General features: G+C 61.4%; 4 protein-coding genes across 5 annotated transcripts; 3 read left to right on the forward strand and 1 right to left on the reverse strand.

The window, feature by feature from the left end:
- Positions 1-288: 288 nt before the first annotated feature.
- On the forward strand, positions 289-2,393 carry RPL27 (ribosomal protein L27). The gene is made up of 5 exons (XM_074892264.1): positions 289-380; positions 506-588; positions 744-913; positions 1,471-1,581; positions 2,303-2,393. Exons 2-5 carry the CDS (start codon positions 508-510, stop codon positions 2,349-2,351), a joined length of 411 nt encoding a protein of 136 aa, XP_074748365.1. The 5' UTR covers positions 289-380; positions 506-507; the 3' UTR covers positions 2,352-2,393.
- Positions 2,394-2,848: 455 nt separating this feature from the next.
- IFI35 (interferon induced protein 35) lies at positions 2,849-5,971 on the forward strand. Its single transcript, XM_074892463.1, has 9 exons — positions 2,849-3,011; positions 3,095-3,205; positions 3,418-3,576; positions 3,910-4,023; positions 4,319-4,463; positions 4,683-4,816; positions 5,014-5,203; positions 5,447-5,553; positions 5,731-5,971. The coding sequence occupies exons 1-9, from the start codon at positions 2,997-2,999 to the stop codon at positions 5,920-5,922; spliced, it is 1,167 nt and encodes a 388-aa protein (XP_074748564.1). The 5' UTR covers positions 2,849-2,996; the 3' UTR covers positions 5,923-5,971.
- A 271-nt stretch (positions 5,972-6,242) lies between these two features.
- On the forward strand, positions 6,243-12,261 carry LOC141953680 (uncharacterized). The gene is made up of 5 exons (XM_074892462.1): positions 6,243-6,502; positions 6,633-6,736; positions 7,688-10,582; positions 10,919-11,127; positions 11,581-12,261. The coding sequence occupies exons 1-5, from the start codon at positions 6,322-6,324 to the stop codon at positions 11,648-11,650; spliced, it is 3,459 nt and encodes a 1,152-aa protein (XP_074748563.1). The 5' UTR covers positions 6,243-6,321; the 3' UTR covers positions 11,651-12,261.
- Positions 12,262-12,614: 353 nt separating this feature from the next.
- VAT1 (vesicle amine transport 1) lies at positions 12,615-21,723 on the reverse strand. Of its 2 annotated transcripts, XR_012631965.1 has the most exons (7): positions 21,390-21,723; positions 19,798-20,005; positions 19,279-19,449; positions 19,104-19,193; positions 17,930-18,171; positions 16,664-16,894; positions 12,615-14,647 (listed from the first exon to the last, which is right to left on the reverse strand). XR_012631965.1 is itself a non-coding variant. In XM_074892464.1 (6 exons), the coding sequence occupies exons 1-6, from the start codon at positions 21,693-21,695 to the stop codon at positions 16,793-16,795; spliced, it is 1,119 nt and encodes a 372-aa protein (XP_074748565.1). In that variant the 5' UTR covers positions 21,696-21,723; the 3' UTR covers positions 12,615-16,792. The 2 variants fall into 2 exon arrangements, 1 of the variants encoding a protein (XP_074748565.1); XM_074892464.1 differs by having other exon boundaries at positions 12,615-16,894.
- Positions 21,724-22,670: the final 947 nt, after the last annotated feature.

Below are 22,670 nucleotides of genomic sequence, written 5' to 3' on the forward strand. Positions count from 1 at the left end.
CGGCCTTTGGGCTGAGGCTGCGTCGGCTCCCGCGGGTTGTGGGGTTTGTCATCGGAGCCTCGGTCACCGCGGTCACTGCAGCCCCGGCTCCAGCCCCGCGGGAGCGGCGGGACCGGCCGTGCCGCGGCCGCCGGGAAGGGCCGCGCACCCGGTGTGTTGCCCGGGGTGGGGCGGTGGGCACCTGGCACAGCCGCCACGGCGCGGGGTGGGCGGGCACCCGCACGGCCGCCTGTTGCCCGGCAACGGGGCCGCGTCGCCTGGCGCCGGGAGAGCGGCTCTCGGAAGACGGGGCGGAAGTGACGCACGACGCAGGGTGAAAGGTTGGCGGCGCCGTCGCCGTTTCCTTTTCCGGTCCGGCCGCCATCGCCGCGGGAACCTCGGTGAGTGGGGGGCGGCTGCGGGATCCGCCGCCATCCGCGGGATCCGCCGCCATCCGCGGGATCCGCCGCCATCTGCGGGATCGGGGGCGGCCGGGCCCGGCCGTGACGCCGCGCTGTCTCCGCAGGGATGGGGAAGTTCATGAAGCCGGGGAAGGTGGTGCTGGTGCTGGCCGGCCGCTATTCGGGGCGCAAGGCCGTCATCGTGAAGGTGAGCGCGGCGCTGCCCGGGCCCGGCCGCCCTCGCCGCTGCCCCGCGGGCGGTTCCTGGAGGCGTCCGGGCAAACGCGGCGCCGGTGGGTCTGCGGGGCGCGGCGGGGCTGGCGCTCCGCGGTGCTATCGCCGGCCGCCGTCCGTGTGTTTCAGAACATCGACGATGGCACCTCGGACCGGCCGTACAGCCACGCCCTGGTGGCGGGCATCGACCGCTACCCGCGGAAGGTGACCGCCGCCATGGGCAAGAAGAAGATCGCCAAGAGGTCCAAGATCAAGTCCTTCGTGAAGGTTTACAACTACAACCACCTGATGCCCACCCGGTGAGCGGGGCCGCCGCTGGCAGCGCCGGAGCAGCCTCGTCTGCGCTCAGCAGCTCTCGGCGTTCTCGCCAGCCAGCGCTGGGGGTCGTTGGGGCTCCTGGTGACAAGCACGGAGCACAGCCTCCGCCAAAACGGGCGTGGGGGCGTGAGGCTGAGGGGGGATATGAATGCGCTTCTGAAATAAGGCAGGTGGCCTTTAGCCACAGTCACCTTTCCCCTGATGACAGGATGTCAGGGGATGAGGCTTTGAGACAACCCTAAGGGTCGGGGGTGCTGGCGGAGCCGTTGTGGCCCAGGGACGTTCCTTCCCGTCCCCTTGGAGCTCCCGCCAGCTGCCAGACAGCTGCTTGTCTCTTGTCAAGGGTGTACCTGTGTCCTTTACAGGATGAATTAAATGTCTCTGGATGCTTCAGCGTTTTGGTGTTTCCCAGACTGAAAAGCCTTTAAGAGCCAAAGTCCCTTAGTTGGTGCATTAGAGCAGCTCCGGCTGCCTGCGGCGCTTCCACCCCTGTGCCAGGCATGGGGCCTCGTTCGACCCTTCCTCCTCTCTCCCCCAGGTATTCTGTCGATATCCCGCTGGACAAAACAGTGGTCAATAAGGACGTGTTCAGGGACCCCGCTCTGAAACGCAAAGCGAGACGGGAAGCCAAGGTGAAGTTTGAGGAAAGGTGAGTTGGCAGCTGCTCTCCTGCGGTGATTCCCAGGCTGGACACCTCTGCCCCAGCCGCCTTGGTTGGTGACATGTTTTGGGTGGAGCATGTTCCTTCTCACCTGCTGTGCGTGTTTACACAGCTCTGCTCAGGGAGCTGGGGGCTGGAGAGGGGGGACAGCTTATCGCCGCTGCGGGCCTGGGCTGGCGTTGAGGGTGATGCTGCGGCCTCGTGCCAGCACGAGCGGGGCCTGTCCCTGCCCGGGGATGATCTCCTGGTGCCTCGCTGCCGCTTCATCTGCACTCTGTCACTGGGCCTTGTGGGACAGGGCAGCGCCGACGCTTTGCCCGGGAGCGCTCGGGTTAAGGGTCCTGCCCACCCTTTTGTGTTAGTAACTCCCCCCTCGCGGCAGCCCAGGGCCGGGGCTGTTCCCAAGTGCCCTGCCCGTGACCTGGGCAGTTCTCACCCCCGCTGAGAGCTGCCGTGGGGCTGCCAGGAGCTGCTCTTGCCTCTTGGGTGCTGCGGGTGTCCGTCCGTCTGTCCCGGGCTGCGGGTGTCCTTTGTGGGGCGGCTGAATGTGATCAACATCCAGAAGCTGACGTTCCCTCTCCTTGGGTGTTTAAACGTTTCCCGGGGGGTTTCCCCGGGGGAGCCGGGCGCCCCGGCCTGTCGGCGGGGGAAGGCGGGCAGCTGGCGTGCGGGTGCGGAGCCTTCTCCAACCTTTGTGCTCCTCTTCCAGGTACAAGACGGGCAAGAATAAGTGGTTCTTCCAGAAGCTGCGATTCTGAAGGCGTAACGAGGTTGCATCAATAAATGTTTATTAAAAACCATTTTGTTTGTTGGATTCACAAAGCAGTGGCGCTGGGCCCCTGCCCTGGGCTGGTGGATGCTCTTGTTCTGGGCCAGCTGGGGGGCGGGTGGGGTGAAGTGGCCTTGCCGGGGCCTGTCCCCGGGCTGCTCCCGCTCTGCCGCGGGGCCCTTCCTGCTCCTGCCCGAAATCCCATCGGGGCCCCGGGATAGAACGGGGGTGGGAGGGGGCGGCCGGAGGGTTCGCTGCGGGTTTTGGTCACCCCAAATGTTCTTCGCCGGGCGGGGAGAAGGGGGTTCCCTGGTGGGGGGGAGGAATGGGGCGCTCCGGGGAGCGAGTGCGGGAGGGGGCGGGCGCAGGCGGTGGCGTCCCTGCGAGGAATGAGCCGAAAGAGCGGCTTTTCGGGTAGCACCGTCCGCGGGCGGGGCGGGGCCGGGCTGCGGAAGGGAAAGCGAAAGCGAAGAGCGGGAGGAGGAGCGGGAGGCGGGGAGGCGGCCCCGGTGCTCGGCCCGGTTCTCCCGGCGCCCGGCCCGCTTCTCCCGGTGCTCGGCCCGGTTCTCCCGGCGTCCGGCCCGGTTCTCCCGGCGTCCGGCCCGGCTCTCCCGGCGCTCGGCCCGCCGCGGCGATGGATTCGGCGGAGGTGAGGGGCCGAGCGGGGGGAGCGGCGGGCGGGGGTGGCGGGGGGCTCGGCGCAGGGGGGCTCAGCACCGCTCCTGCCTTTAGGACTCCCTCATCCAGCTGTCCCGCGACTGCGGCCCGGAGAGGGGCGGCCCGGAGGGGACCCCCCCGGAGGGGACCCCCGAGCGAGTCCGGTGGGAGATCGAGCGTTGCAAGGTGCGTCCCTGAGACGGGGGTCGGGCCCGATCCGCGCCCCCCCCCCCCCCCCCGGGGTCCCCCCGGCCGGGCGCGCTGGGAGCTGGAGGCTCTCGAGCCGGGAGTGGCGAGGGGGGTGTCCCGCAGCTGGGAGCCCGCACCGGGCCCGGGGAGCAGCCCGTGGGGGTGGCCCGGGTCTGCGGGGTCCCGCTGTCTGACGGTGCCTCCCCCAGGAACTTTGTAGCGCTCTGGAGCAAGAGAACGTGCAGCTCCTGACGGCCAAGAAAGCTGTAGAGCAAAGGACACAAGAGCTGAGGAAAGAGGGAGACCTTCTTTATGAAAATCTTGAACAACAAATGTCTTTAAACAGAGATGAAGAGAAATCCTGCCAGGTTGGTGGTCGGAGGACTCGTCTTGGGCTCGGAAAGGCAGCAGCAGGTGGGGGGGCTGCACCCCTCGGCTCCCCGCTCTGGGAGCACTTTGCTCTGGAGCCAGCACAGGTTTCACGTCGGGCCCGTGCCGAGGAGTGAGCTCGTGCTGGGCAGTGGAGCGAGGGCCGTAATCAAACACGGGGAGCCAGGGCAGGGCTGCAGGCAGCCAAGAGCAGGAAAACGGCGCGGGTGGAGCCATGTCCAAGAAGAGTGCTTGTGCTTAAAACGGAGAGCAGGCTGCAGCCCCTCGCGTCCTGGCGGTTGCCTTACTGCCCCTTCTGCCTTTCCTTCCAGGCGGGCATTTTGGCAGCAAAGGCGGAGAAGAACAGACTGGAGCAGGAGAAGCAGATGCTGAAAGAGAAGCTGGAAGAAGTGAAGAAGAGGATCCTCTGTGAGGATCCAGTGATGGTAACAGTGTGTCTGGGTGCTGCTGATGAGGGGTGCGAGCCTGGCTGGAGAGGCTGCGGACGAATGCAGCTGGGTGCTGTGTGACAACTGGCTAGCGGGTGGCTCCTCTGCCAGGGCCAGAAGCTCCAGTTGTGGCTTTGGGACTCCAGGCACAGCCAGACCCTAGGAGAGGCTCTGCTGAGGCTCTCCAGCTGTTTATTTTGAGCCATGAGCTCATTTCTACTCTGAATTGCCAGGGACAGGCCATGTGCAGGGTCCAGTCTCCTCCAGGTGCTATCTGTGTACTCAAACCTAGATGCTGCCCACCTTGCCAGAGAAGAAAATGGTGTTTAAGGGAGTTGTGACAAACAAGGAGGACATAAACAAGCTGATGCTCATCCCTCTGATCCACTACCCTCTGCCGGGGGGCTCAGCTCTCATCACCTTTGAGAAGGCAGAGGGTAAGAGCGAGAAGAGCGCTGCCACAGCCGGCTGTCCTGGTTGGGCAGCTCTGGGGCCTGCCCTGCATCCCCTCCCTGCGGGGCTCGGAGCTCTGTCCCTCTGCGGCATCGTGGGGAGTTATGCCCCCTCCCCAAAGCATCGGCTGCCCCGCGCCCTGTCCCGCGCGGTGCTCGGAGCCGGCTGTCCATCCCCGTGCTGGGCGCTCTCCCTGCTTGCAGTGGCCCAGAGGATCGTGGCGGCGAAGGAGCACGTGGTGGAGCTGAGCTATGGGGAGGAGCTGGAGGAGCTGGAGCGGTGCAGGGTGCGCGTGCAGGCAGCGCCGGTGGATGTGCTGCTGCCGTCTGCCCTGGAGGTGGGTCCCGAGGCCCACGGCCCCCACCCCGCACCACAGAGCTGCCCTGGGCACGCAGCGGCTTCGCTGTGCCCCACTGCGCCTCTGCCCAGGCTGGTCTCTGTCCAGCTCAGTGCGTCAGTGCTGCAGCTCCGCGCTGCTCCCCGAGCTCTGACCGGCCCTGCCCTGCCCTGGCTCTCACCAGCCCGTGCCCACAGATCCGGCTGACTCGCAGCAGCAGGAGTATCGTGGTGTCTGACCTGCCAGGCCTGGGCATGCCCCAGGAGGCACTGCTGGACAAGCTGGAGCTCTTCTTCAGCAAGACGAAGAACGGGGGCGGCGAGGTGGAGAGCAGGGAGTTCCTGGACAACACTGGCCAGGTGGTGCTGACCTTCGCGCAGGACGGAGGTGCGTGGGGTGTGCTGGGCTCGGGCTGCCGGCAAGGGGGGGCACGGCCGTCTCCCGAGAGCTGATGGAGCGGTGGCTGTGGGGAGCGGGGAAGGCAGCGTGAGCCCGGGCTGTCCTGCCTCCCCCGAGGCCGTGCGGGTGAGCTGGGGCCGGGCAGCGCCAGCCTCGGTGTCTGTGTGGGACGTCACCGCCCCTGGGGCGCAGTGGGGCCCGGCCGCTCAGGGCTTCCCTCTCCCTCTGCAGTGGCAGAGCCGCTCATTGAGAGAGGACACATCCAGGTGCTTATTGGGAAAGGAAGATACCACGTCAAAATATCTCCGTGCATGACCGGAGACGTCGCTAGCCTGCAGGTGAGGGCACGAGCCCCGGTGCCACGCAGCACCTGCCCGCCCAGGGCGAGGCAGCCGGGCCGGGGATCCCCAGGGCACGGGTCCCTGAGCCCAGCAGCCCCCCCCGCCCGGCGAGAGCCCCGAGGGGGCCCTTCCCCGCGGCACCGGGCCCACCGCGCTCTCCCCGGCTCTGCCCAGCTCCAGCCCTCCCGCTGCCCCAGCACTGTCCTGCTCTCGGGGATCCCGGATGTGCTGGCCGAGGAGCCGATGCGGGACGCCCTGGAGATCCACTTCCAGAAGACCAGCCGCGGCGGGGGAGAGGTGGACGCGCTGGCCTACGTGCCGGCGGGACGACAAGGGGTGGCCGTCTTCATGGAGGACGAGGGCTAGTGCTGGCCACCCGCACCGGGCACGGCGGGGATTAAAGCATCTGCGGGCAGCGGCGTGTCTGTCGTGATGGGGGGGGCCGTGGGCAGGGCCGGGCCCTCCGGGGCGGCGGGGCGGGCTCTGGGCTCCGCGGCCGGGCCGGGCTGGGCCGCGCTCTGGGCTCCGCGGTCGGCCTAGGCCGGGCTGCTCTGGGCCGGGCCTGGCCGGGCCCTCCCGCGGCGCCGAGCGGGGGCCGGGCCGGGGGCGGGGCGGCCCCGGTTTCGCTTTCGTTTCCCCTCGGCGGCGGCGGGGCCGGAGCGGGGCGCAGGGAGCGGGGCCGGGGCTCGGCGCGGCCGGGGCTCGGCGGGGGCCGGGCCGGGGGGGTGCGGGGCGGGGGGAGCTGCTGCCGGGCCCCGCGCAGGCATGGCGGGCCGCACGGTGCGGGTGGGCGGCCTCCCCGCAGACCTGCCCCCAGACAGGGTGGCCGACAAGCTGACCATCCACTTCCTGCGCTCCCGCAACGGCGGCGGCGAGATCGCCGAGCTCCGGGTGCTGCCGGGCGGCTCCGGGCCCTGCGCCCTCATCACCTTCGAGGCGCGGGAAGGTAACGGCCGCCGGGGCCCGCGACGGCCCGTGGGCGCTGCCCGAGCGCCCGGCCCTGACCCCCGCCCGGTGTCCCCCGGCCCCGCCTCGGCCTGGGCTGACGCGGGTGCCCGGTGGCTGTTCCCCCGCAGTGGCCCAGAGGATCCTGAAGGCCAAGAGCCACGTGTTGTCGATCGGAGGGAAGAAATACCCGCTGGAAGTGACGGCGCACGGCGCGGAGCTGAGCCCCGATGAGGTAGCGAGGAGCGGGCAGCCCTGTCCCTGCGGCGCGGCAGCCCCGGCTGCTCCAGACCCGCTCTGGCCTGGTGACGCGCTGGGGAAGGGAGACCTCGCTCTCTCCTTTAACCTTCATTACACTTAGAGCAAATCCGGTTTTATTCAAATCAGGAATTTTTTTTTTCCTGTGCTAATAACGCAGGGACAGCCAGGCAGGCTGTGTGCTCAGCTCTTTGGTATTTGTGCCAGTCAGAGCAAGGAGGAATAGTCAGACTGGAGGGAAGGGGCACTTTCCCCCAGCCCATCTGGTGACACACGGGGGATCCGGTTAATGCCTCTGCCCTGTCATCAGCTGGACACCGTGTCATCGGCTGGACACGCTCCTTCTCAGGAGAGCTTAGGAGACAGACATGCTGGTGTCTGGGAGGCACTGGAGAGTTCTTGCCTCTTCTTCCAGTTTCAGGAGAGTATGGCAGCAGACACATCTCATGTTTTCATGTCTGAGCACTGAAAACAAGGGCACGGGAGTCAGCCTGGCGTCGCAGACCTTTCTGCAAGCCTGTGGTGCCAGGCTGCTGGAAGGTGTGCAGCCAAAGCTCTGGGAGAGCAAGAGGGCAACTGAGAGTGGATTTCTTGGGCTTGGGCTGTTTGCAGAGCCCCCAGCATGTAGAAGTGGGGCCGCATCTCTGTGCAACTTTCCCTTTGCATTCCTTGTTTGCAGAAAGCTTTTGAGTATGTGTCCAAGGTCCGAGAGTTGCTTGGGCTGGCTGGGTCTTTCAGCCCTGCCCGTGCTACGTTCCCATCTTGTTTGACAGCAGGATGCTGAGAGGGAGGTGGTGGATCTTGTGGTCTCTTCTGTTATAATAATGCAGGAGCTGTGGCCAGTGTCAGGTGCATTTGCCTCCCCCTGTGCTTGGAGGGGGGTTGGTTTTGGTCCTTGCTCTCTCACTCTCTTGCTGTCTACTTGCAGATCTTCATACGCGCTTGCATGATAGTTGACTATGGCAAACTTCCTGCTGGCAAAACCCTCCTGAGGAACTTGCATAAAGGCTACAGCAACGTGCAGTTCAACTTCGACTCCAAGAACACACACTGCATAGTCAAGGGACCGTTCACTGAGCTTCAGGCCTTCAGCAGAGACCTGCTGGGCAGCCTGAACCTCAAGAGCCAAGCAGCTGGCGAGATCCTGCTGCCAGGATCCAGCCACGTGGCCGAAGAGACCAGAACGCAGAGTCACCCGCAAGCGCCTGACCCCGCTGCATCAGCGCGAGAGGCAGCAAAGCTGCCGAACTGGGACCAGGTGTGCGAAAAGGCAGCTAAAGCCCCTTCACCTCGGGGCCCGGTGGATGGGGAAGCTGTGGAAGACCTGGAGGACTTTTCCCTAGTGATGGACTCGGACATTTACTTGTACATGCAGAGGTTCTGTACCGCCGAGTACCGAGGTGTGCTACGCCAGCATTGTGTGGACGTGGTGGATGTTAGCAGTGATGGCATCGCCATACTGTACCTGCAGCCATCTGCAGGTGTGTCTGGGGACAAGGACGCCCTGCGACAAGCCCGTCTGGCCCTGCAGCAGCTTTACCAGCAGCTGGAGGTGAGCTTGCGCAAGGAGAAGATCACCAAGGAAGGACTGCACATGGACAGCCAGGCACTTGGGGCTCTGACACGTGAGCTGCAGAAACTGTATCCCCAGTTGCTCTGCCATGAGGATGAGAAGCAGCTTTATCTCATTGGAAACCTCGTTGATGTGTCCCAGGCCAAGCAGTACCTTCAGGATTTTGGCACCAGAAGAGGTGCTGCACACGCAGTCGGCATGCTCAGCAGCGGCCTGCCCTCGCGCCCAGCGACCTCCCGCACCGCAGAGGCTGTGCTGCACGAGCCCAAAGCACTCATGGATGCTTCAACCTCAAGGCTCAGCCCAGGCAGGCCGGAGCTGAAGGGTGAGCTCAAGCTGGCTGCCAGCTTCAGTGCTCTGAGGGCTGACAAGTCTCAGGCCAGCCGGGCCCTCTCGCGGAATCGGGATTCTCCACCAGCGGGACAGGCACAGCTTTCTGGAGAACACGTACTGGAGGCAGATGCTCTGGGTCCAAGTGACCCAGCAGCGCAGACCCAGCAGTTGCAGCCTTGTGTCTCTACAGGAGAGGTGGTTTTGGGGCCAGCAGTGGAGTCTGAGCAGAAGGACCCCAAAGAATGGGACCATGTGAAAGGTGGTGCCAGGCTGACACGACACAGGGCTCTGTCTCCTCCTGCGGGCAAAGGGAGCGGCACCTCGCAGCATCCTGGGGACTCTCAAGGCTCAGGTGCCGTCAAGCACCACCCCCTCGCCAGCACATCTAGTGCCTTTGATGTGACAGGGACCTCTTCTGCTTTGGACTCTAAACCCTCTGGGCCCAGGCCTCTGCTGCGACGCTCCAACAGCTTCTCGCTGCCGAGGCCAACGGGGAGCGCCCAGCCCCAGGAGCCTGGCAGGGCAGGTGGCAGGGTGAGCGAAGAATTGAGCCTGGACTCCCTGCAGTGGTCTTACCTGAAGGACGTTTGCCGCGCTGCCATCGATGAACTGTGCAGGGATGGAGCTGTGCAGATCTCGGAGCGTCGTAGCGGGGACTGCACTGTGCTGACGCTACGGGCAGCGGACAGGAGCGAGCTTCTCCAGGCTAAGTGGAAGGTGGAAGCTCTTGTGCAGAAGTGTCCTGACCTTGTGTGTCAGAGTATGAGCTACTCGGAGCTCGCTGTCGATGGTCCCGATGACAGTGCCCTGAGCGAACTGTGCAGCCTCTTGCGAGAAAACTCCCTCCAGGTTGGACTCAGCAAAGACAAGTACAACCTGTATCTTGCCTGCCCCAAGGAGGTGCTGCCAGGAGTTACCGAGGCCTTCCGCATCTTTTCTTCCAGGAGGCTCCGCGCCCTGAAGTCTTCATCCTTGTCTCCAGGTCAGGAGAGCATGGGGCACTCAAGTGTCATCCAGCCAAGCAGGAGCCAGGATGCGGTTCTGGGTGCAGCCCTTCCCGGCAGCCTGGAGTCCCTGCAGGTGGGCCTGCAGCACCTGAACATTTCCGATGAAGCAGACCACGCAGATGTGCTCAGGGCTTTCCAGCTGCCAGAGGCTGAGGAAAAGAGACCCCCCAGTCCTTGGGCGTTCCAGCAGGCACTGGGGCAGCAGGAGGGCAATGACCGTGTTGATTTTGGGACTGTGCAAGGAGGAAGCAGCCTTCTGAGCCCTAGTGTAGTGGACAAGCCAAGTCCTGCTGGTCTGAGGGAGTCCCTGGAACAGGTGAAGACAAAACTGTCTGTGGGGGAGCTTGACATTGCACGGCTAAAGCAGGTTTTGCCAGACAGATTCCAGTTTGCGAGAGACAGGAGCAGAGGAGGCCACAGTGAAGCGATGGGACAGCTGCACTCACCAGTGCCTGCCGCGGACGCTGCCCCTCACTCCCTGCCCGCCTGGCTGTACCGGGCTGCGGCTGCTGAGCCGCCCGCAACTGCGACCCAGCGGGCACCTGCAGCAGAGCCCCAGGGCCCGGGAAGGGCCCTGCACCCAGCGGGCAGGAGCAGTGGGCAGGAGGAGCCCGACCCCCCGTCACGGCAGGCAAGAGGCCCCAGCCCCGGTCAGGAGAGCGGCAGGAGCCCTCCGGGCCACTGCGACGCCTGCCAGGGCTCGGGTGTGACCTGCCAGGCGCCCTGCGGCCACGCCTTGTGCAGGATGTGTTTTGCCACCGACAGTCCGCAGCCAGCTTGCTGCAGGGCGGCCCCGAGCTGCGGGATCTCAGGGACATTCAGCATCTCCTCCCGGTCTCAGAGTCTGCCTGGCTACTATCGAGACCCAACGCTCCAGGTTTCCTACATCATCCCTGATGGGGTGCAAGGGGTAGGTACCCACGCCGGGGGCTTCCCCGTCCCGCTCAGGACCTGCGCTGGGTTCTGTCAGTGTGGCTGGGGTGGGGAGGGCAGCTACAGCCCCGTGGCCCACGCACAGAGCAGCAGAGGTGTTGACCTGTGTGGAAGGCAAAAATCTCCACACCAGGCTTGGGAGCAGCTTGCCGCTTTTGCAGAGTGTGACCTCTGTTTTTAGCTCAAAGTGACTGGCAGCAGCCCGTGGGGGCCACAGTCATCTGTGTATTTTCAAGCTGGACAGAACCTCAGAAGCCAGCTCTGAGGCACAGCACTCAGGTGGTTGTTTAAAATGCTTTTTTCCTATTCTAAGGTTGGTGATCCCCGCCCAGGACAGCCTTACAAAGGGGGAAATTTTTATGCCTTCCTGCCTGACAACAGGGAAGGGCGGAAGACGGCAATGCTGCTGAAGAAAGCTTTTGACCATGGGCTGACATTCCAGATCAAGTCCTGCAATGGAGAGGAAAGAGTGACATGGGGCCTTATCCCCCACAAAACCTCCTGGGATGGAGGCAAAGCCAGGTATGGCCCAGCTTGTCCCAAGCTTCCAGGCATGGGTTTGGTTTTTTTTAGCAATGGGAGGAGGAGAACCGTGGGCTTCAGCTCAACAAATCCCACATGGGTGGCTCTGCCAGGCTCCCACAATGGCGGAGCTGGTGCCTCCCTTTGCTCAGCTCGGGGCAGCTGTGGTGTGGCAGCCCAGCCCTGGCACCCTCCAGCCCATCCCATGCCCGTAAGTTCCCCAGGGACAGGAATTCCGGGCCCTGTCACCTCCAGCTGTCCTGGCGCTGCCCGTGACAGCGCTCTGCCGCCAGCCCTGGGCGCTGGCTGTGCCTGTGGGCAGCAGCAGTTCCCCGGGAGCAGGACTTCCACCCCCAGCCCCTGGTGATGGGATGGGGCGAAAATAAATGGCTGCTCCCCTCAGCGGTTTCAGCCCCCTGGGCAGGGTTTACACGGCTCCCCTCTGCCCCCCAGGAGCGGCTACCCGGACGCCCAGTACCTCCGCGAGGTTTGCACAGTGCTGAAGAGCCTGGGCATCGCCTGAGCCTCCCCGCCATGGCCCCGCCTGTGCTTCGCCTTCCTTTCCAGCTGGCAGAACTGCAGCTTAGCACAGACGGCTCAGGAAAAAGCAGGTGTTTGTCCGAGGAGCTCCCGTGTCCCCAGAGGCAGCCAGAAATCTGCACATTAGTGACAGCAGCAACCTCCATCCCCACCCCCTGCCAGCCTCAGCATAGATCAGAGCTTCCCTGAAACTCCAGCTCCTCTGGCCACAGGTCCTCGCCCACTTGTGCCAGCACCAGCTCCAGGCTGAGCCCTGGCCTGGGTTTCGGCAGCACAACCCACACCCGGGCAGGAGCCTGCCTGTACCCCAGCTCGTCCACCGCCAGCCACTACAGGCAGGTTCCAGCTCAGCCAGCGCCGGAGCCTGTGCCAGAGCCGAGCTGTTGCTGAACTCAGCTGCTCACTCAGACATTTCAGGCCCCAAGCAGACAGCCCCTGGCTGCAGCCCCTCCCCGGCACCTGCTCTGGGCCAGCAGGCAACTGCTGCTCTCTGGGGTGAGCATTAGGGGCCCAGGACAGCTGCCTCACTGAGAATGTACAGGCAGGGACAGTCTCCAAGGGGAGAAACACAAATAAACAAGATTTGTTCCCGCATTTCTAGTCGTGGTTGTTCGCACCTTGTCTTTCCATCACCCCAGGCCCCCGTTTCAGTCTCAACTGCCTACAGAGACACCCAGAGAGTAAAGTGCAGAGGCCAACTAAGGGTTTTGCAAACAAAATTCACCATCCCTGCTCTCCAGAACAGGGCAGTGGAAGTTCAAGTGCACTCAAGGCAACAGTTAACAGTTGGCCTTGAGAGCAGAGGCATCGTCTCACCCTGTGAGAGTTAGAATTTATAAACTGAACCTGTCCACCCACTGACTGCCTGGAGAAGCAGTAAGAGCACCCCAGAGGCTGAGCTGCAGGCAGAGGGGATCATTCCAACAGAAGAGTGAGCAGCCTATCACTGAGGGTTTTGTTATGCTTTTAATTAACATTGGAAACACATAAGGCATATGGTAACATTAGACAGAGGAGCATTACACATTATAGTCATGTAAACAGCATTGGCACATTTGCTTTCTGTCCAACTTGGTTACACGCACAAAGCAGAATATATTTTTTAAACAAAGGCTTTCCATATGTCTGGAGGATGAGTATCACTCGTATCACGTATCAGCAAATCAACACGACTCAGACAGTACAGACCAGACTGTATGTTGCAAGAGGCTCAGAGTCTAACGCATTTCACATCACGCTCATGTACTTGCCCCTCACACTTTGCCATCACCAGGGCTTAGCACGCTGGAGACTTCATTAGGCAACAAGAGTGGTTTTACACCTATGATAGCAGCTGTAAGTGGGCCAGGATCCTGCACCAGTTAAAACCCGAGGCCCACAGTGCTTCTCACGTCTCCCTGGTCGATGAACTCTGGTTTAACACAGGTGTCCGAAATGCAATGTACAGCTGAACTCCTTCCCCACCTCGAGGTACGTGGCAGAGGTCGTGCTCCTCTGCGCAAGCTGGGGCTGCTTCCGCTCCCTTCCCCTTCTGCAGTTCCTTAGCACGCAACACAAGTGAACTCGAGAGAAACCAGAGTGAAAAACGTGACAAAAGCTGCCTGGTGATAGCAAAGGAGTCGCATCTTGTCCAGGCCCCGCAGTACCAGCCTGGGAAGGCGACTGCAGGAGTGACAGGAGCGGCCCTGGCCCAGGCACCCTGTGCCGAGCAGCCCCCGGCAGCGGGCAGGGCCAGGGCCACCTCACGCTTCCCCCTTGGACTCTGCACAGCCCAACCTTTGGGTCAGACAATCACTAAAATAAACATTAAATTGCACTCTGAGAGCTGGAACAGCACAGGCAATTGAAGCACAGGAACCTCCCACTTCCCCAATAGCAGGACTTCACCCTAAACAGTTAAGCAACATTGAGTGGAATGATTTTTATCCTGGGGTTTTTGTTTGTTCTCTGCTTTGGTCCTTAGTATACAAACGTGCTGGTTAACTTTATTGAATTAAGACACTTGGAAGTTGTTTTACATTGGTTCTATACTTATTGGCCCATGAAATGTTTGTCCATTAAAAAAATAATAGTACAACAAAACCAGAAAACAACCAACCACAATCGCCCAGAGCAGAGCACTGATCAGCGAGGCAGTGGAGAGCAAAGTTATGTTTAATCTTGGTCTTTCTGTAGAAAACATTGTTGCTACCAAGGAAGATAAACCAGTCAGTGCTAAACTCTAACAGATAGTCACTGCTCAGCGCTCCTGCCCTGATCAGGGCTTCAGGAAGTTGTAGGTAGATACGTGAGCAGCTTCCCGAAGAGAGTCAGGAGCTGGGATTGTTCCCCGAGAGCCAAGGGGGGGGCAGCAGATAAAGCCTCATTCGAGGACCAGCCAGAGCCCAACAGCTGCCCTGGGGGAGACCAGGGCTCTGCCACGTCTCCTCCAGACCAGGGGGCCCTGGAGAGGCTGCAGTGAGGGACAGGGAGCGTCTCCTTCACAGCGAGTCAACTACATCAGCGGCGTTCACAGAACAGAGCTAGCAGGAGGCAGAACAGGTTTTTGGCAATACTTTGAAAGGCCAGAATGGAAAAGGCTCCAGTGACTTCCTAGTCCTCACAGGCATGTAGAAGAAGGCACTGAGATAGTGTTTTCCGTGGTGTGGCGCAGGGCAGCACGTCGGGGTGTCCTGCGGGAAGCTGCGGGACTCCCGCTCTCCTCCCCCGCGCTGCACCGCGAGGGACCGACCGCGGGAGCCCGGGAGCCAAGGCCCGAGTAAGGCACTGAGCACGCGCTTGGCCGAGGAAAGCAAGGAGGGGATGTTACTGTGAAACACAATTTGATAGTGTTCCCCTTCACAAGTGTGCAGAGACTGAAGATGTGCAGGGCCGTGTGCCGTTGAGCACGCTGCTCTTTCATCAAGGTGAAGACCAGTTTCTTGGAGGAACGGGTCCAGACTTCCCATTTCAGCAATTTACAGTCCTTCTGTTGTCAGACCTGGTAAAGCAGCATTAGACACGGTTGGATTTAATCTAAATTAGCACGACAGGGCAGGTTGAAAGGAGAGGCAGCAAGATTTTGGATTCAGAAAGGTTCAAAGTTGTGCTTGTGAGTTTCATCAGACCATGTTTATGAAGTTCACGTATCAAGTGCGAGAGATGGACTGACAAGGATCTGACAGGGCTCCAGCCCTCCTCGGAGGTCGCAGGGAAGGGGGTTGTTTTGGTGCTTAAAGGTAGCCAGGACAAGTGCCGGAGAGGCTGTGCCTACGCATTGCTAAAAGGCGGCAGGACTGGGGACTGAGCCCAAGCACAAGCTGCACCGACAGACAGGGCCCTGCTGGAGGCTGGAGCTGGCAGGGGAAGGGCCACACTCTGCACCAGCACAGGTACCCCCAGCCCCGCGCTCGGCTGCTCGGAGCAGAGGGGCCTCGCACCCTTCCCTCCCCAGGGTGGGTTCAGCAGCACTCCTGGCAGCAAGGTGTTGCTCCTGGAGCCCGAGCTCTTCCATAACGGGCGGCTCTTCTTGGCACCCTCCAGTTTACCTTTTCAAATCCAAAAATGAAGCTTAAAAGCCCGCAGCACCTACAGTCCGTGACAAAGCCTAAAGCAAGCACAAACGGCACCACAGTCGCTCAGGGCTGAAAACAGGGTCCAGCAGGAAGTGGGGGCACCACCCAGGACGTTAAGTGCTCACAGAACTAGGCTTGGGTCTCTGGCACAGCCACATTTCCAGATGCATGGAAGAAAAGAGGAAGAGAAACCGAGTTCTGGTCTGGGAGGAGCACCCCAGGCAGCTCCTAAACCCTCGGTGCTGGAAGAGAGCCCAAGGTCCCAAGACTTGCAGTGTCAGGGGAAGAAGAGTCAAGCCCTACGGCAGCACTGAACCAGGAGGCGAGAGCTGGTTTGAGTGGATACCTGACGAGCTAGCTAGAAGAGAATGGAATGCACAATTTAAACTGCTCAAGATGCCCGGGCCGAGGGGCTCGACAGAGAGCTGGGCAGTTCACCGCCTCCACCGGTGCGGTGGCGATGGCGTTACCGAGCGGCGTGCCACAGAAGCAGGCTCACAGGACTGCTTCTTGCAAGATGCTTCCCAAACTGCAACACCTCCCCAGCGCACAGGGCACAGCACAAAGCGAGCAGTAACAGGGGCTTATTTTGTTCCCATCTTGCTGGAGTCCAATTCAACACTGCAGCCCTTGGAAATACAAACACGAGGGTGAAGTTTAGCCTTAACAATACCAGCTTGGAGCCCAACATTAATAGAGCACAGAGCCAACATCAATTGTTCCAGTCGTTTGAGACACAGTTGAGTCCTTACGGTCTCTAAAAATCAGACACAGTTTAGATCTCCCTACACAGTTTGGAATCAGAAAATGGACAAGATCAAGTTACCCAACTGAAACTTTTCTTCTGTATTCAGTCACAGCCCAGCCCAGCCTGTCAGGTTATTTGCCGGCTGCACAGAGAAGTGACTGCAAATTAAGTGCAATATGCCATAGACTCCAAAATGCCAGGATGGTTATTTACAAGGCAAAGACAACATGACCTGTTACTATCTGACTGGTGTTAGAGGCCAAAGAAAGCAGAGGTGAGGGCGCGGGGTGCTTAGTGTGAGCAGAAGTGTAGCCCGCACTAGAATTAAACTAGGCCAGCCGAGCTTCTCCTCTGGCTGTTGAGGAAACATCCTAAGTTTGGCTCATTCTCCTGCTGAATGAGCTTCTCAAAGGTGACAGCACAAACGCTTCAGCAGGGCTCACTGTCTGTGGAGATACTGGGCAGCTGATACAGGATGTCACATCTCGACTTTACAGTGACAGGCTACGCAGTTGTTAACCACCAGCTGCCTGGGAGCTTCAGCTGCGCTGCCAGAGAAAAATAAGGTTAGTTTGGAAACTCGGTAGAGAAACAAGTGATTAGAAAGGCATACAAAATAAACAGGCTTCAAAACAGAGAGCTAGGGCAGGAGGCATATCTGGCAAAGGGTCAGTCACAATGACAGCATGCAAACCTCATCTGAACTTTAACCACGATGTTCTTGCACTGGTGAAGATGGAAGCTACTGATCTGTCCATTTCCAGGTCCCAAAGAGATCAGGGAGTTAAACCATGAATTCACAATCTGCACACGTATCTTCTTCTTAGTTCTCTTCTTTTTTGGATTCTTCCTTGGGTGCCTCAGGAACCAGGATGACCTTTCCAACATTCTTCTTCTCTTGCATCTGCTTCATGGCATCTGCCACCTGGAAGCAACAGGAGTCTGGTGAGACCCACACCCCCAGGCAGCGCAGTCCTGCCCCTCCCGGACCCCTCGCTCCCCCCAGACTAGTCTAAGGGCCACCCAGGAGGCAGCTTTCCTGCAGTCCAAGCAAGTGCCAAGCATTCTGGTGCCTCTGCACAGACACATTTTGGACAGAGCTGGGCAGCTACCCCGGCCTGCCCCGGGAAACTGTCCTCAAGAATTCACAGAGACCAACCGTCCCGTACGCAGGGACGCTCTGCTGTGCGAAGCGTGTGTCACCACAGCTTCCTTTCCAAACAGGGGAGCACTGCAGAAACCCAGCCACAGCTGGGACAACGCTTCTACTATCTACATGACCCCAGAACAACACATGTCCAGATTTTTATTATTATTTTTAAGCAAACCAGCACCTGAGCCAGGCCTGGAATCAACAGAGTTTTCCTTAAGCATTTGCATCGTCCTAGTTCTCAGGTACTAACACCAAGGGATCGTTACAAAGTCCTTTGCTCCCCAAGTCCTACCCCAGCAAAGGATTCCCAAGGAAAGAACCTGACTCTGCCTGGACACACAGAAGCAACAACACTGAGCACAGCAGAGCTGCTCCCTTCCGACATCCTCATTCTGCTTCACTGCCTGGGCTCTCTCTCTCCTGGAAGGGCAGCAGCAACCTTCCCAGCTGTCTGGTTAGTCACAGGGTGCAGACTCGGGGCAGTCACCCGTCCATAACCAGCCCCTCCATGGGCTGCTGCTGCCCACAGAGCACAGCCGAGCACCTGCCCTGTTCCACAGGGACACTGTCTGGCATCACCAGCTCTGTGTACTGGAGCAGAAGAACCCAGCCACTTTACTCCTCCTTAATATCTTAAAAGAAAAAAGGCAAAGGCACTGAATGCCTCCAAACAGATGGTTATTAAACATTCGCAACAGCTCAGCCCCCATTAACAAGGTGCTCACACTGAGCCAGAGCTCCCTGTGCAGAAAACAATTGCCCAGTAATTTCCGAGTGCTGCCAGCCTCTATGTTAGCTCAGACTCACCTGATCAAAGGGCCACACAGAGTCTATTTTGGGCTTGATCTTGCCTTGACTGTACAGGTTAACCAGCTTGGCTACAACACCTCCAACAAGCTCAAATTCTTCATCCATGTATCCAAGGTGGTAGCCACACACAGCCTTGTTATGGTGTAGGAGCTGCAAGGCATTGATGCTGAACTGGTTCCACCAGGTTTTAGCCATAGCCATGAGGTTCTTCTTCTGCCCAGTGAGCAGGTTGGCTACCCCTAAAAGGAAAGCAAGCCACAGATGAGCTGGAATCAACACAACAGGAGAGGCAGTGGGCGTCCCACGTAACAGCTCAGACAACACGCAGGGTAACAGCTGCTCACAGTGACCGAGCACAGAGGTGGGAACTGGACCACATCAGGATCTGCCCAGTCGACCTTCAATGGAAACAGGTACCTGCCTTGGCCTCAAGATACGCAGAATTTGGATTATCACACCCATATACTGCAAAAAATGGAACAACTCCTCTCTCAGGAGGGCAGCAGCATCGCAGCTAGACTGGAGCGCTGGCAAGGACGAGAGGGTTCCAGGTCCTGCCCAGCCAGGCCGGCAGGACAGCACTGCCCTTCCCCTAGAGCCTCTGCAGCGGAGCCCCGCTCTGCTCTGCCACAGCGGGACAGCAGCAGCAGCACACTGGTGCAAGGATCTGGAATCCCACTGGGGGCTGTGTGAGGGCTTTGTCTACGGGACAAAATCACAGTGTTTCAGGGCTGGGGAATGAAGAGATAAGTATTCAGTAGCCTCAAACCTCATCACCCACACATCCTCTAGAAGAAAAGCAAGGCTCTATTAGTGCTGTGCATTAAGTCAGCCTGGACAAAGCAGCTGTGCCAGCGTTCCTCTGTGAGGACATTCCAGCTTCCCCTGCAGGCACCAGCTCATACTCGGAGAGAGATCTTGCGGTGGGAAGGAAAAGCCTTGGAGCCCGTGACCAGAGCTCCTGGGACAAGGCACAGATCTCACTCCCCTCAGTGCCTCACCCAGGCAAAGCATCCCACAGACCTTCATGAAGTAGCAGAACTGCAACACAAGCAGCGACCAGCGACACAGCGATGCTCCCTCGCGCGGAGCATTCCCGTGCGGATCCACGCCCGCCCCGCCGTCACACGGTCCCTCCTGCGCAGGAGCTGGGCACACTGCTCACACTTACCATACGTGATGAGTTTGCCCATTGGCTTCAACAGGTTAAACGCTTTGGATGTATCAGATCCTCCCAGCGGGTCCAGGACAATGTCAACACCTAGAGGGAATTGAAAGGAACTAGAAGTTTCTTTGCACCCGAAAGAAACACAGGACAGCTCTAGAAGTCCCCCACCACACGGTACCTTTGGGAGAGATTTTCCGGACCTCCTCTGCGTAATCCATCGTTCTGTAGTCAATGGGGTGAGCGACCCCACTCTCCTTGAGTGAATCATGCTTGGAGGCAGATGCTGTGCCAAAAATGGTGACATTCTCTACGGTCTTGCACAGCTGAATGGCAGCAGTTCCCACACCACCTGAAAGCCAGCAGTGAGAAAGACTTGGAAGCAAACAGCCCCAGCAGTCAGAAAACCCCTGGTTAGGTAAATTATCCCTGCCTGTGCCAGTCACACAGCGCCGGGAGGGTCTGGAATAAAGGCTCTGCCTGGGGCAGGTGATGCCTGTGACACGCTGGGGGAGACCAAGCCCAGCTACTGGGAAATGGGTTCAGCGTTCGCCAGCGCCCGGGTCCGCGCAAGGCCTGCATCGCTGGCAGGCCACGTCTGGTCAGCCCAGCCCCGCTCTGCTTCCTCGGCTGCGCCACCCACTCGGAAGCTGGATGTCAAGACCAGGAGTCTCAGCACAGGCTGGCCAGAACTATTTACCTGCAGCCATGTGGATGAGGACACTCTGGTTGGGTCTCAGGTTTCCAAAGTCAAACAGGATCATGTAGGCAGTGATGTAGTTGACGAGAAGAGCAGCCGCTTCCTCAAAGCTCATCCCCTCAGGCATCAGGAAAGTCTGACTGGCCGGCACATTCACCACCTCTTGCCAGAGCCCTGACCTCGCCAGGACCATGACCTTATCGCCAACCTAAAATCAAACCGAGGACAAGGCGCTCTGACACAAGCTGCGGGCTAGCAGAAGTCGTGACACCCCCGCCCTCGTACGCCAGAGCCAGGTGTGCGCTGTGCTCCGCAGGGACCGCGGCGCCCCTGGGCTCGGGTGGGCGCCCGTGGCCTGTGCCCAGCGCATCGGGCAAACTGCTACACAGAGCCTCTCGTCACAGGCCTGGCCCACGCCAGGAGCCTCGGAGGGACCCGACTGCCAGCTGCCCCCGCAACTGCCCAGACCAACACACCCCCGGCGAGGCCGGAGGGATGGGGGCCATGTCCTGCCGTGCCTGCCCAGGCTGGGAGCAGGAGCCTGAACAGCATGAAGCATTACTGCTGCCCCTTGTAGGGATCATTCTGCCAACAGGCGGGAGGCTTGGGGCAGGGCTTAACCGGATCAACCCTGGAAAAAGCACATCCAGCCTTAGGAAAACATCCCAGGTCTACGCCTCAGGCCTGGAGTCTGAGGCATCCCCCAAAATCTGCTCTTATTCCACTGGGCAAGAAACATCTGCTCGCTGCGCAACGGGAGGGAGACGGCAAAGCGCGAAGCAGTTGTATCAGCAGCAGAGAAGGGGCAGAGCCAAGGCCCCTCTGCTCTAGTCTGTGGGTTTGGCATTTACACTTGAATAAACCAAGATGTTCTCCTGGAGGGGGGGAATCATCTCTGACACACGGGGGTTTTTTGAGACGCTTTGTTTTGCTAGCTGTGCACCCAAGAATCATCTTAGAGCACCGTAACTGCAACAGCCCTAAAACCTAAAGGTCTGGGATACGCAGAGCCAACTCCTCTGTCGCCCAAGTCGCCAGAAATGCAGCAGCACAAACCCAGCGAACCTGCCCGTGCCCCCCTTGCCACCCCCAGACGGCTCCGGACGCTCTGCGGAGCCGCTGCCCCCCGCTCGCGAGGCCGAGGGGTCGGGGTGTTCAGAAACAGCCCCGACACCCCCCAGCGCCCGCCTCGAACGGGCGGGTTTTGTAGGTTCAACCCACCCGGCGGCCCCGACGGACGCGGCCGCTCCCAGCCCTCCCCCACCACGGACCCGGCGGCCGCGGCCCTCGGGGGGGCGGCGGGGACGGGCCGGACACGTCCTGCCCACGCGGTCCCTTTGTCAGGGGCTTTGTCTGGGGCCCGGCGGGCGGCCCCGGGCAGCGGGTCCCGGCCGAGGGACGGGGCAGCGGCGGCCGGCACCGGGCCCGACGGGCGGCGGGGGGGCCCGGGCGGGGCCGCACCTGCTGGGCGGCGGGGCGGGGCCACCGCAGTGCGGCGGGGCCGGGCCGTACCGGGCCGCACCGAGCCGTGCCCGGCCGTACCGAGCCGTGCCGGGCCGTGCCGTACCGTACCGGGCCGGGCCGCCCCTCACCTGCCGGTCGCGGACGCCGTCGCCGAGGGCGCGCACGGTGCCGGCGCACTCCATGCCGGGGCAGACGGGCGGCGGCGGCAGCCGGTCGTACAGGCCCTGCCGCGCCATCAGGTCGGCGAAGTTGAGCCCGCAGGCGCGGACGAGCACCGAGACCTCCCCGGGCCGGGGGCTGCCGCCGCGCCGCGCCTGCACCTTCACCTTCTCGTACCCGCCGAAGCCCGTCAGCACCAGCGCCCGGTGCTCGGGCGGCTCGGGGCCGGGGCCCTGCTCGGGGGCGGCGGCGGCCGGGGCCGGCTCGGCGGACATGGCGGAGCGGAGCAGCGGGAGCGGCTGCGGGCGCGGGGCGGTGGCGGGCGGGGAAAAGCCGGGGCGCGGCCGGGGGCGGGGAGGGGGCGGGACGGGGCGGTCCCGGTCGCGGTCCGGGCCCGGCGGCGGCCGCCCCTGCGCAGCCCGGGGCCCCGGGGGAGGCCCCGCCCCGGGGCCGCCCCCCCGGCAGCTCCGGGGCCGGTGCGGCGGGAGGAGGCGGCGGGGGGCCCGCACACCCCCCGCCGGGACGCGCGGAGCCGCGGCAGCCGGGGCGTTAACGAACGGACCCTCCCGGGGCCGCCGCCCCGGCCCGCACCTTCCGTCCCTGACTCCGCACCACCTTTCTCTCGTTTTTTTTCTAAATGATTCCTTTCAGGCAAAGAAACTGCGCGCGTCCCTTCTGGAGACGCGCTCGAGGTGGCGGTTTTGCCGGAGCTCACCTCGCTGAGTTATTGCAGGTTATTGTGAGTAGCCGCTGCCCCTCGCAGGGAGCGTTAACGAACGTCTCTGCTGCTCGCAGGGGGCTGAGGCGCGGGCGGCTCACGGACACGAGGCAGGAGCAGAGCTCGAGTCCTATGACTAAAATAAATAAATAAGGCGGAGTGCGCAGACAGATCGATGGATCCAGCCTCTCTTCCTGCTCTGAGGCGTCTGCCAGCAGACAGCAGCCCTGCCCTGCCCGGGAGTTCGCTCCTCGGCTCGTGTCCGCTCCCGCGTCACAACCGCCATCGAGGCTGCGGCTCTGGGCAACCCCCACCGCGCCTCGTCCCTGATAGCCCGCAGCCGCTGCAGGGTGACTGCTCAAGCACACAAAGCCCCTGAAAAGAAAAACATCCACCCCCCAAAAGAAAGCAAAGACCACCCGAAGGACAATCAAAACAGGTACTGGGGGAGTTTCTGGGCCACCGCAGCGCTCTGAGCTCCCAGGCCAAGCCAAAGCGGCACAACGCCTGCCTCGGGCGGGCCGCGAGCGCT

Source organism: Strix uralensis, chromosome 22, assembly GCF_047716275.1.
Source record: "Strix uralensis isolate ZFMK-TIS-50842 chromosome 22, bStrUra1, whole genome shotgun sequence".
Taxonomy (NCBI): Eukaryota; Metazoa; Chordata; class Aves; order Strigiformes; family Strigidae; genus Strix; species Strix uralensis.